Here is a 13,482-nt window from a genome sequence, read left to right as displayed (position 1 = left end):
AAAATATGACTTTAAAAAACTCCCTTCCTAGCCCACTCCAGGTGGAGTTATCTCTGTACCTGGGGTCCTTCTGGTGCTCTACACAAGGTCACTGGGTGAAAGAAAAGTTCTTTCTTTACCCCCTGGTCCTCCAACCAGGGAATGGTGCTCACCGAGGAAGGGAACTACCTTTAATGTAACAGCAACTATCTCTAACTTATGAGCAACACCAGCCGGGGTTGCTGTCGCCTGCCAATCAGTGGGTCCTCATGACCAACAGCTTTACTGAATGCATGTCAGTTATCTAGACAGCAGGCTTCTTTCATGAAGAAGGCTGCTACCCCATCAGTAGGACATGTGTTCTAGTTCTTTTTCAAGGGAAGGAAAGCAGACTTCCACTGAAATCTACAATCATTCTGTGGCCTCATCAGATGACTGAAGGTAGCCGGGAATAGGCTGAGCTGGATAAGAGTTCAATCATTAAGCCGCAGAACGAGTGAGCAAATTAGCCAGGTACAGAAAATTCCTGAGTGTTCAGGAAAAGAAAGAATACTGGCATGGACATATGAAAAATGCCCAACATTCTCACGTAATCCCTACAACATAAGGTAGAGGGAGGAGGGAAAGCTATGTAACTATAGAGAGGCGTCTCTTTTACGTGCATACAAACCACCTGAAGATTTCATAAAAGTGCAGGTTCAACTTCACTGGGCGGGGCTTTAGCATGTCTAACAATTTCACAATGTTCCCACAGACCACACCTTGAGTAGCAAAGTTCTGTTGTTATTGCTGCTGTTTTCAACTTTTTAAAAACTGAAGAATAGTCAATTTACAACACTGGTGTTTTTTGTTTTAACTGAAGTATAATTGACCTACAGCACTATGTTAGTTCCAGGTGCCCACATAGTGATTCAACATTTCTATACGAAACAAGCACCATGATAAGCCGAGCTTTCATCCGTCACTATACAAAGTTATTACAATATTACTGACTATATTCCCCATGCTGTGCACATTTCCTCTGACTTTTTTTTTTTAATATTATTTTATTTTTGGCTGCACTGGGTCTCTGTTGCTGTGCTCGGGCTTTCTCTAGCTGTGCTGTGCAGGCTTCTCACGGCGGTGGCTTCTCTTGTGGAGCACGGGCTCTGGGAGCGCAGGCTTCAGTAGTTGCGGTGTGTGGGCTCAGCAGTGGTGGCACAGTCTTGGCTGTCCTGTGGCACGTGGAACCTTCCCAGGCCAGGGATCAAACCCGTGTCCCCTGCATTGGCAGGGGGGTTCCTAACTCTGGACCACTGGGGAAGTCTAACTCATTTATTTTGATAACTAAAAGTCTGTACCTCTTAATCTCCCTCACCTATGTCACATCCCCACACTCCTGCCCTCCTCTAGCAACCACCTGTTTATTCTCTGCATGAGAAGCAAAGTTGTATAGTAAATATTGTACCCTATGTTTGCAGCTGAAGAAGCTGATGGTCAGGGACAGGAGACTTTTACCAGCAAGCAGAGGTGGAATGTGAACTCAGGTCGCCTGATCCCAAACGTAGAGCTTTTTTTTATTAGACCATATCACTATCCTCCTGAGCTAAACATCCAGGACCATGAAGACATATAGCTTTCCTGCATCCCTCAAGTTAGCCCTCCCGCCAGCTCTGCCATGTAAGGTAGAGGGAGGAGGGAAAGCTAGAAATAGAAGCTATGGGAGAATCAAGCCAGCCAGATGCTCGTGTTAAGAACTTAAATCATTCAATCCTTCAGCTAAGGCTCCTTAAGAAGGATCAAACGAACTGTGTGTGTGTCTCACATGCTCAGTTGTGTCCTACTCTTTGCGAATCCATGGACCATAGCCCACCAGGCTCCTCTCTCCATGGGATTTCGCAGGCAAGAATACTGGAGGGAACTTCCCTGGCAGTTCAGGAGCTAAGACTCTGTACTCCTAACACAGGCGGCCCTGGTTTGATCCCTGGTGGAGAAACTAGATCCCATATGCTGCAACTAAGAGTTCACATGCCACACCTAAAGATCCTGCATGCTGCAATGAACATGGAAGATTCCGATGCTGCAACTAAGACCCTGTGCAGCCAAATTAATAAAAATAATAGGGGGGATTCCCTGGTGGTCCAATGGTTAAGACTCTGAGCTCCTAATGGAGGAAGCATGGGTTCGATCCCTAGTTGGGGAACTAAGATCCCACATGCTGCGTGTCCAATAAATAAAATAAAACAATTAAAAAAAATAAAATAAAACAAAAATAATAAATATTTTAAAAAAAAAGAATACTGGAGTGGGTTCCATTTCCTCCTCCAGTGGATCTTTCTGACCCAGGGATCAAACCAGTGTCTCTTAGGATTCTTTACCACTGTGCCACCTGGAACAAATTTTAGGGGCTCCTAGATGCTTGCTCCTTCACTAATGAAAGGCCAGAGGAAAGTGTAATCATTTAAAAAAAAAAAGAAAAAAGAACAATTCTCAGTGATATGGAAATTATCAGGGCCATAGAGCACACAGAATGATATTAATTCCTAACAAATAGCCAGTCCTGCATGCTCTGGGCTGCAGTGCTCAGACCTCAGCTGGCATATTTACAGAGTGGTCAGCTCTGCCCACTTCACACCTTAAGAGCGATACTGATGAACAGGAGCCCACCCAGAGGAGGGTAACAAGACAAGAACAAGAACACCAGGCCAGGAACAGTCGATGGAACACAGAAGACCTGTCCATGAGGGGTGCAGGTTGAGACGTAAGCCCCATTTGCCTTGATCTATCTTCCCAAAGGGGGATTAGACCTGTTTTCTGAGGCAGAATTCACCACCTGTTTTTCCAGCTGAAGCAAACAGTTCACCACTGTCTAGTGTCAGAGGTGGCATTTGCCCCTAAACCTTCTAACTCCAGATCCCACATTCTTTCCACCAGCCCAAGCTGCTTCCCTGCGGAGCCACCAGCCCAGCCTGTACCGGAGGTCGGCACTACAGGAAGACGGATCTCAGTTTCAAATAAGAAAGGTGGTTTAATAGTCAGAGCTGTCCATAGGCAGACTATGCAGTAGTGTGAGAGGATAGGGCACCTAGTACAAATCCTGTGGGCAGAGAGGTTCAATCAGAGGTTAATCACTCAGCAGGAACACTGCGAAGGGAATCTGGGTACTGGCTGGGTGGCTGTGTGAGATGAACCTGCCAACCCTCAGAAATGAATTCATCTCTTCCTGCTGGATTTTTCTCTAACACTTCATTTGTACATGGTTTGCCTTTTATCAGTTACTTGTACGTGTGCGTGTCATCCTCACTGAACTGTGTGCCCTTGTAGTGTCTCCTCCATCTTTCTACGTCTTGGTGTGCCTGAGACTATACCTGGGAAACCAAGGAAATGTACGTGCCTCCTCTGTGCTGGGCGCTCTGCTAGGCACTTTGCACATGTCACTTTATTCTACAGCCTCACAAGAACCCTAAGAAGTATTGTTCTTACTCTGTGTTTACAGATGGAGAAACAGACTCAGAGAGGATAACTCCCAAGGTATTGCTGGTGAGGGGCTAACTGGCACTCAGTTTGGAAATCTACCTATACCATCATGCTTCCTTCCTCCTAAGAGGAACTCAACAAATGTCTGCTGACTTGAGCCAGACACCTTAAAAACAGGCCAGTACTATATCCAGCTAGGTCTCTTGTTGTTTCCTGTTGCTATGCTCAAATTTTCCTTCTAATTATAACCATCCATCCTCAAAAAGGGAAAGGAAATGGCAACCCACTCCATTATTCTTGCCTGGAAAATCTCAATCCATGGGGGCGCAGAAGAGTCAGACACGACTTGGCAGACTAAGCAACAAATCCTCAAAGTGACCAATATAAAGTTGTCAATTTTTGGATATCCTCTTTCCCACTTTTTTTAAAGACAGTGGCAGAGGACAAAACAACTCTGGGTAAGAGGATCAAGTTTTCACAAACCTTATCTATGCAAAGGAATCTCTCAAGGCCCCAAGAACCCCACGGTCTCCTCCCAGCAGGCCCGAGCTCCATCTCAGGACTCTGGACCACAGTAAACATCAGGCCCTGGCTTTCTGTCCCAGAAGTATATGGCTCAAACACATCTTCACAGGCTCTTCTCTAGAACCTAGCTCTCTATACTCAAACCCAACTCAGAACTTCCCTGAACAAAACACTCCAGCTCAAAGGTCCTCACGTTTAGCTAAACTTCCAAACAAAATCTATCTTGAATTTCAAATCACACTAGCAACCCACTGGCAAGCACTTAAAAAATATTTAATCTTCCCGCCCAATAGGGAAAAATAATTTTTCTTTGGTAATTTGAATCAAAGGCGCCAACATGTTTGGAGAGCCAACGCATAAGGCCTCTCTGACACTCCATCTGTCTTAAGAAATAAACCAAAGCCAATCTGGCCAACCATCTCTTTAAACAAGAAACTTAAGCAGCACCAAGGGAAATCCCTATTGCTCAGTTCCCTGGGTAGGTTTCAGGTTTTCCAACCCTGGGCCTCTGGGATAGGTGCTCCTGCTGGCATATGTACCATTAAGACTCTGTACTTTTCAACCTGAAATCTTGATTACAGAGGAGCAAAAAGCCACGATCACTATAAATTTAACTTATGAAGATGTCTTCCCACATGTTAACATTTTAGGGCAACTTTATTTATTTTTTTTTTAGAGCAACTTTATTAAACATGAGAGAGCCACCCTGGCTCCAGCAATGAACAGGACTTAATGAAGATCTATTTCCCATGAGTGTCTAGCCTATCTGCCTCCATCAGACATTTTCAGCAGAACCTAAATGAACCCATAAATGAACTGATTCGCATCCATAAATCCAAGAGAAATATACCAGTGTAGGGGGAGACATCCAACCTCCATTTCCCAATCTCATATAAGTCTCTTGTTAAACTAAAAATACGATCCTTTCAACAATCGGGTTTCATCTTTATTAAAATGGGAAAAGAGAGAAATCTGAGCCACCTAGGGTAGACTATTTCATAACTAGTAACAATGCCTTAAGAAGAAAACAATGTTTGCTATATGATCATCTTTCTTAAGGAGAAAACCAACCAGGCACTGTTTAGAAAGATACCAAAAAAGACCTAAGCTGGGGAGACTTTTGTTAGTTTACCTACACCGCAATTCTGGTTCCCATCCAGTTCTCAGTGAGAGAACTTTTCCACTTGACAACTGAACCCAAGAAGTTTGATCAAGGGATTGGATGGGGTGGGAGATGGGAGGGAGGTTTAAGAAGGAGAGGACATATGTATACCTATGACTGATTCATGTTGACGTATGGCAGAAACCAACTCAACATTGTAAAGCAATTATCCTCCAATTAAAAATAAATTTAAAAAAAAAGTTTGATCAATAACAACTTTATCAGAAAAGGATAAAGTTTACTTACTCAATATTTACAATGTGCCACACTCTTTCTTATATTATCTTAGCTAATCCACACCATGGTCATGTAAGATGAATGCTATTTCCATTTGAGAGAAAAAGAAAAATGACAATATTTAAGTGCCTTGGATGTATCTGTTTTCTCTATGTTCCCAGTACTAAGGTCCCCGTGTTGAGCATGGAACCCAGGACACAGTTTAAGAGCCTGCCACATGCCTAAGAATGAATACATAACTAAAGAAAACGAAAAGAAATTTGGGAAAAAATATGTAATCCAAACTTTGCTCTAGGCCCCTATCTAAAACCACTTATTGGAACATACTTGCCTGATGCAAATAATTGGCTTGAACTGCAGAGGTTTGTTTCAAAGAACCATTTGTCATCTTTCCAATATGTACATCACAAAAATAACATCCATGTTTGGTTACACACTCCACAGCGCAGGGCCTAGTCCTGTCTCACTTCTTTTTCCCCGATTCAGCACCACACCTTGCAGAGGTGGGTGTTTAATGAGCTAAGCGATGACAAAGGTCATGATGAGGCCTACAGCCAGCATGGGAGTAAGCAGAACACAAGATGCCCGTGGCCACTGGAAGACCTGGTCTCTGAGTCGAGTTACATCCTCTCTCCAGCCTTGGTTTCCTCTCCAGAAAATAGGAATAACATATCCCCAAGACTGTTTGCATTCATTTAACAAATACTTACTAAGCATAAATACTACATGTAAGCACCGTGCAAAGTCCAGTGGACACAGTAATAAACATGACTATCACATCCTGTCTCATGGAGCTCAGTCTCAAGGAAATATCATAAGACTCATGAGGAAAAAGGAGTTTCACAAACATCAAAGGACTCACAGTTATGAAGTACTGCCCCTCCTCTGTGTTTCCAAGCTTGATTAATGACATCACTATCCACCCACTGTCTGAGCTGTAAACTTAGGAATCAACTTCAACTCCTCCCTCTCCTTCAACGTGCCCACAGTTGTGATCAACCACCAGCCTTCTGATTCTCCTTCAGAAAAGTCTCTGATGTTTATTACTTCCTGTCAGGTCTTCCATGCTTCTCTAGGCCCTGTGTTCCCACCTGGAGTCTCCTTGTAGTAATGATAATGGCCACCATTTATTGGTCACTGTATGGCAGCCATTCTACTAAGAGCTTTACATGCATATAATAAGTTAATCCGATAAGGTAGATACTAGTACCCCTACTGATAGAGGAGGAATCCGAGGTATATAGTGACCTGCCCAAGACACAGTTCATGATGAAGCTAGCTCAAATGCGCTGTCCGTGAGGTTCCATCCTGACCCTTTACTGGATTCCTGCTTCCCGTCCCTTCCTGGTCAGCGGAGAGTCCTTCCTTTATTGATACTGCTGCAGTGCTCTTTCAGAAATCCAAGCTGACCAATCTCTTCTACTTCAAGACGGCCAATGCTCCTCACCATCTCCAGGTCAAAGTCTCAAGAATACAGGTCACTCCCTAGGGTTACCCATCTGCTCTCCTGCCCCACAGACTCCTACCAGGGGATGCTCTCACTTGGGGCTCCCCAATCCCCTTGCTGACCACTTCACATCTCCCTCCTCAGCCAAGCTGCTTTTGCCCTTTGCCCTCCAAGCAAGACTCTTCTCCTCGGCAGCCTGAGCCCCATGTACACACACACTCACATCTCAGCACTGACTGGTGTTCTTTCCTTCTTCCTTTCCCACTCTTCCTCCTCATCCTCTCTCTCACACACAAACTAAACGCACACACACACCACCACACACACACTTCCAAAAGGAAGGCAGGCACAGTGTATTTTCATCTCTTCCAAGTCCCAGCACAGTTTGAGTCAATCAGTGACTGAATGAATGATAGGCTGTGGTGTTAACACCTCATAGCACTGTCCCTATAAGCAAATACAACCTTTCCCCCGGAGGACACTAAAAAGAAGGGGCGGTAGCTCCTGTCCTCTCAGGTAAACTCAAGAAAACAGACTATTTTCCACAATGTTCTCACAGCTAGCTGAGACCGGTAGTCTCATAGTTGGCTGGCAGTCTCTCTCCAAGCCTCCTGCAAGCCAATTCAATCACCTCTGAAACTGCAGAAACAAAACTAGCTCCAGACCAAAAGACCACAGGAGATGGGAGATGATGTAAATTGATGCCCTCCTCCACCCGGCAATGGGCAAAGCCCTCCTCAAATGCAGACTGGCCAAAACACCGACTCTCACTACCTCTGTGAACAACAGAGGATCCTGATTGAGGGCGAGTCATGAAAGAAAAATGCTAAAGACAGCAAAATCTAACCCTGCTTTCCATCTCTGGAACTACAACTGGAGTCCAAGCCGCAAATGCCCAGCTGCCTCTGTCTTTACCCGTCTCCCCTCTCCCATTCTCAACCCCCATTCCCATTCTCACCCCCACAAGTCTATTTTCCAAAGAGAGGCCCGATGGTGTTTTTAAAACGGTGTGAATGATTAGGACAGCCATAATTACCCTCCAACAGTTTTCCATCCACTTGGAATAAAACCTAAACTCTTCACCAGGAAGTTCAAAGTCCACTCCACACCCACTTACATTATACCACTCTCCTCTTCAGTCACTATATTCCATAAACAGAGGTCTTCTGTTTCTTAAAAGAGGCCAATCTCTGGGCCTTTTCCACAGCTGTCTGCTTGCCTGGAAGGCTTCTCCCCTAGACTTTTACAGAACTAGTAACTTCTCAAGGTTCGGTTCAAACTTGACCTTTTCCAAGAGGACTTCCCTGACCACCTTATCTAAAGTGGCACCCCTTCCCAGCCCATCACTCTCAATCCGTTTTGGTTTTTTTTTTTTTTTTTTTTTTGAGCACTTTCCACCACTAGACAATATTTTCTTTTTTTTTTTTTTTTCTTAGACAATATTTTCTTCATCTATATTCCTGTTTTCTCCCTCATAAGGGTGGAAGCTGTGTTCTGTTTACCCTCTGAATACCATGCACATAGTAAGCCCCCCAAAAGAATTTCCAGAGTATCTGTTGACTATCACCAGCAAACGAGCATCCTCAGGATGGGTTATTCCACTCCTCTGTTAGAATGATGAAAACATCTAATTAACCCCTACTATATGCTGGGCACTGTAAATTCACGATCTTCCTTTCAGAGGTAAATTCACAAGCTCAAGGTCACACAGCTAGTGACTTGCAGATTTCTCAGTTAAATACTTGTTTGTAAAGCTCCTAAACCCGTCTCACCTTTCCTGCTTCTCAGGGGAAGGGTTGTCATGCTATGGTTCACCCTCCTATTGTCGTAACAACGAGAAAAATCAAATATTTCTAATCTGCTTTATAGTTATTAAAGCATTTTTACATTCACCTGCCTTAAGAGGAATACAAACCACTTGCCCAGAAAGCCATACAACAGTAAGTAAAGTGCCTCAGAGTTCAACAGCCCCGCCCAGAACCACAATAGTGGGAACTGGGGGAGGAGTCAGGGCCAATAGAGGAAAGGAATCCTTATTTCTGGTACACAGGGATCCAGAAGCGGTGACTCACCGGGTGAAGGCTTGCGCTACGTGAAACTCTGATAAAGCAACAAGAAGTGAATCACAAGAGCTGGAAGGCACTTTAGGCCTACAGAGGACAAACCCTGCCTCATGGATGGGGGAAATGAGGTTCAAGAAGAAAAGTAACTTGCTCAAGTTCACTCAGCAAGTGAACAGAGCCGGAACCAGGGAGTCTCCTCTCCCCAAGTTCCCTTTCCTCCCCATCTAGCCTTTCAAGGAGAATCCTGAGTCAGGAGATGGGGACAGGCCAGGGACAGCTCATGGAATCCACAGAGGAATCGGGAGAGGGCAGGGGTGAGACCAGGAAGGACACAAGTGTTGGGAGGGAGGGCTGAAATGAGCCAAGGAGGCAACGGCAGCATCTGCGAAGGGGGGCTGGGGGGTGAGGGCAGGCAAGAGGGAGGAGGAAAAGGCGGAAGGGAAAGAGAGTGAAGGTGGAAGAAGAAGAGGAAGAAGTGCTGTGAAATTAGGGTCTGAAGGGGCCTCGCAGAGTGGGGAGAGCCTGAGACGAGAGGGCTGGAATGACAGTGTGATGATGGAGGAGTCCAAGGCTCCGGGAGACACTGAAGGGAGTCAGATGGGGAAGGGTCCCGGACCCAGGAAGGCAAAGAAGGGAGTCTGACAAGGTAAGAGTTCCAGGATCCGAGCAAACACTGGAGCAAGTCTGACGAAGGTGGAGTCCGGCCAAGGGAGTCAGAGGGGGCCCGGCCGACTCACCGCGCTTGTTTTTAGTGCCGTGCTTCTTGGCAGCCGTCAGCTCTTGCTCGATCTTCTTCTCCAGGAATTCCTGTTTCTTACTTAGCATCTCCTCCGTGTCCCGAAGCCTCTGGATGGCCTCCTGGGGGGTCGGGCCGCCCTTGCCGGCCTTACCCCCTCCAGCCCCGAACAGCTTCCCGAACACCGACATGGTTGCTGCTAGCCGCGCCGGCCTGCGCCGCCCGCTCCGGCTCGGCTAGGCTCGGCTCGGCTCCGGCACCCGCTCTTCTTCCCGGCGCTTCCTGCCGCCGCAGGCCTCTCCGCCACCTCCGCCCCGCAGCTGGGCCCGGCCGCGCCACCTCCCACAGGCCCCCACGCCCGGCCCGGCAGGCGTCAGGGAAACGCCGCTGACTACAACTCCCGGTGGGCAACGCGCCGGCCGTGCTTCAAAGATAATGGACGGAGGCGCGCTGCATGCCGGGAGGCTATAGTCTTCCGGCTGAAGGCACTCGGCGGCGCGTCTTTTTGGTCTAGCTAGGATCAAAGGGCAGGGTTGCATGCTGGGAAATGTAGTCTCCTTGGAACTAGTTTTGTTGGGGGGCGGGTAGAAAAACAGGAAGAGAAGTAAGAATATTTTATAAAACAGTAAGTAACGTTATGCACTTTCTATGATCCAAGCATTGTGAAAAGTGCTTTACTTGCATTATCACATTTAATTATCACAAGCTTGTGAGAGAGAATACTCTTACTATTTTCAGTTCAGTTCAGTTCAGTCGCTTAGTCGTGTACGACTCTTTGCGACCCCATGAAGCACAGCACGCCAGGCCTCCCTGTCCATCACCAACTCCCGGAGTCCACCCAAACCCATGTCCATTGTGTCGGTGATGCCATCCAACCATCTCATCCTCTGTCGTCCCTTTCTCCTCCTGCCCTCAATCTTTCCCAGCATCAGGGTCTTTTCAAATGAGTCAGCTCTCCGCATCCGGTGGCCAAAGTATTGGAGTTTCAGCTTCAACATCAGTCTCTCCAGTGAACACCCAGGACTGATCTCCTTTAGGATATACTTACTATTTTGTAGGTGAGTAACAAGACTCAGGTTTCCCTGGTGGCTCAGTAGTAAAGAATTCACCTGCTAAACAAGAGATACAGGCCAGTCACTGGTTGGAGAAGATCCCCTGGGGGAAGAAACGGCAACCCACTCCAGCATTCTTGCCTGGAGAATCCCATGGACAGAAGATCCTGGTGGGCTACTGCCCAAGGGGTTCGCAAAAATTTGGGTACACCTTAGCAACTGAACAGCAACAACCAAGACTCAGAAATGGAGTGACTGACTAGCTTAACTTACTAGCCGTGTCTTCACATACGCTGTTCCTCTACCTGCAATGCCTTTCTATGCTTTATTCACCTAACTGATACTTTGAAACCTAGTTCTTACTTCTCTTCTAACAGCAAAGCTAGACTGCAAAGGTTCAGAACCCTCCTTGAATACTTACTTGGACACGTTACTTCCCTTCCTCTGTGTGCGGCCCTTTCCAAAACTGTAAACTGGAGATAACAACAGGACCACCTCTGAGCTTGTGTGAGATAGGGAGTGTTAGATGCTTACTTAGCGTAGGCCTAGCTCAGTAGGTGCTCAGAAATGTGTATTTTATTCTAGGTCATCATTATGCACAATAGCAATTACACCAGGAGAAGACTCAAAACTTTCAAAAGTAGCAGAAGTATTGAGGGTTGTTTTTATTTTATTTTTTTTCCCATTCATTACAAAGGCCAACTGGTTATGGGTTCACATATCATTGTTTTCCTTTGTCTTTTGCTGTCAAGAATCACTTCTCTTCCAACTAATAAAAATAAATGAAAAAAAAAAAAAAAGAATCACTTCTCTATTAGCAGTGAGTCTAGTAGCTAATATTTCCCTCAAGCCCACAAATCTAATTTGCTGCTTCCAGTCTTTTGCATTAGTAAACCAGTTCTAAGTAAACCTGTTCTGAATGAAGAGCTGAAGTGCTTGCCTATGAAGAAAAACTTTTTTTTTTTTTTAAATCACTTCCTGCCTGGACTCTGTTGCCTAGGAACAGTTTCAGATAAGTGAGAGCTTAATGGAACTTCTCCTCTATTATTTCACATATATGAGTCTTGTCTCCTCCCCAGACTATTATCTACATATAGACAAAAACAACTTTTGAATGTGGTCCTTGATATTTTGTTGCTGTAGCTGCCACAACCCCAGCCTGCACCTATAGATAACTATTCCCAGAGGATGAGAGAGTCCATCTCACCCAACTTTCCAGGTTAGAAACACTTTTTCAAATGTAAGAGACATGCTAGAATTGTCAAGAATTCTCAGCAACATAAATTGTGAAACATAAGCCAGACTTGAGTTTGTTTTGTAATTGAGACATTGCAGTATTTTAACGAGCTTTGCCAGTGGCTCTGCGGTAGAGAATCTGCCAGCAATGCAGGAGACTTGGGTTTGATCCCTGAGTCTGGAAGATCCCCTGGAGAAGAAAATGGCAATGCACTCCAGTGTTCTTGCCTGGGAAACCCCAGGGACAGAGGAGCCTAGTGGACTACAGTCCCATCAGGTCACAAAAGAGTCAGACACTATTGAGTGACTAAACAACAACGACAATATTTTTATCAAAATAAAAAACAAAAACAGGGAGGTTTCTGTCAAGTCATCTAATGGGTAGAGCAACCCCTCCATATCTAAGCAATCAGCCTCTCCTCTCTTATCTAAGTCATGCTGCAACCAGACACACAGGTAGCAAACACTTGCTGGGTTTGAGCCATGACCCAAAGAATATATGAATGAGCAGACTCTGTAGACCTCACCACCACCAGTCTCATATTGCTGTGGGGAAAACCATGGATGCTATCAGAGCCCCTCATGTCATAACTCTGGGAGCCCAGAAAAACATCTTGGGGATATGACAGCAGAACCCTTAGATTTATTTATTCATTTTTAGAACCCTTAGATTTAATCTTTAATACCAACCACAATCAATTGGTGTGGGTCACTCAGGTTATTGGGTTGAGAAGAAGTCTGAGTCTGCATCAGGACATTTTGTAAAAATATACTGAGATCAATTCATGATGTCTGCCTAGTGTGTGTGAGATGGGAGGTGGTGACATATGGGCAAGGTAGCTGCCATCATGGCTGAGGATTCACCTGCCTTGGTAGAGATTCTCAGGGCAATACTGGGCTTCCCTAGTCTTAATTTTTTCTGGTCTCTGGTCTCTTGGGCAAATGCATAGCCTTTTCAAACTCAGGCCAACTGTTATTGATCTCAGAGGGAGAATAGTGAGCAGTCCTGAAGAGAGATCTTAGTTCCCTACCCAGAAATTGAACTGGGTAACCTGGATGAAAACCCAGAAATCCTATCCATTAGACCACTAAGGGCTAGAGGCTAGAAGCAAAGGGCCCTGACTCTTTACCAAGCTTGAAAGCAAGAATAGTTCAAGGAGGCAAAAAACTGTGAAAATAGGAAAGTTTATTATTAGAGACACAGCATAACATGTGGGAGAGCGCACAGAGAAACAGTTTGTTTAAGACAGAAGCAAGGCAGAAACATGTATCCAGAGAGAAAGGATATGGGCCTCCTCTTCAAAGAGTAAGAGCGCAGTAAGTCAGAAGCTAGGCAGGTACACATACCCAATGAGGAATATGGGTGTCCGGAATGAGGAGCGCAGTTAAAAGGTGATTTAAACCACTCATATAGGGAAGGTCCCTGGTGGTCCAGTGGCTAAGACTCTGTGCTCCCAATGCAGGGAGCATAGGTTGGATCTCTGATCAGAGAACTAGATCCCACGTTGCTGCAACTAATAGTACGCATGCCGCAACTAAAGATCACAGCATGCCACAATGAAAACCCGGCACAGCCAAATAAATAAATA

At 45.5% G+C, this 13,482-nt stretch overlaps 1 protein-coding gene across 1 annotated transcript in view; it reads right to left on the bottom strand.

The window, feature by feature from the left end:
• Positions 1-9,977, bottom strand: part of CHMP4B (charged multivesicular body protein 4B) — a 45,630-nt gene extending 35,653 nt beyond the window's left edge. The window contains exon 1 of the mRNA XM_043883370.1: positions 9,607-9,977. Coding sequence (XP_043739305.1) covers positions 9,607-9,796 — 190 coding nt within the window. The 5' untranslated portion in view covers positions 9,797-9,977. The remainder of the gene's footprint in view (positions 1-9,606) is intronic.
• Positions 9,978-13,482: the final 3,505 nt, after the last annotated feature.

The sequence above is a fragment of the Cervus elaphus genome, chromosome 23 (genome assembly GCF_910594005.1).
Source record: "Cervus elaphus chromosome 23, mCerEla1.1, whole genome shotgun sequence".
NCBI lineage: Eukaryota > Metazoa > Chordata > Mammalia > Artiodactyla > Cervidae > Cervus > Cervus elaphus.
The sequence above is the reverse complement of the archived record's forward strand: the minus strand, read 5'-3'. Positions and strand labels throughout refer to the sequence as shown.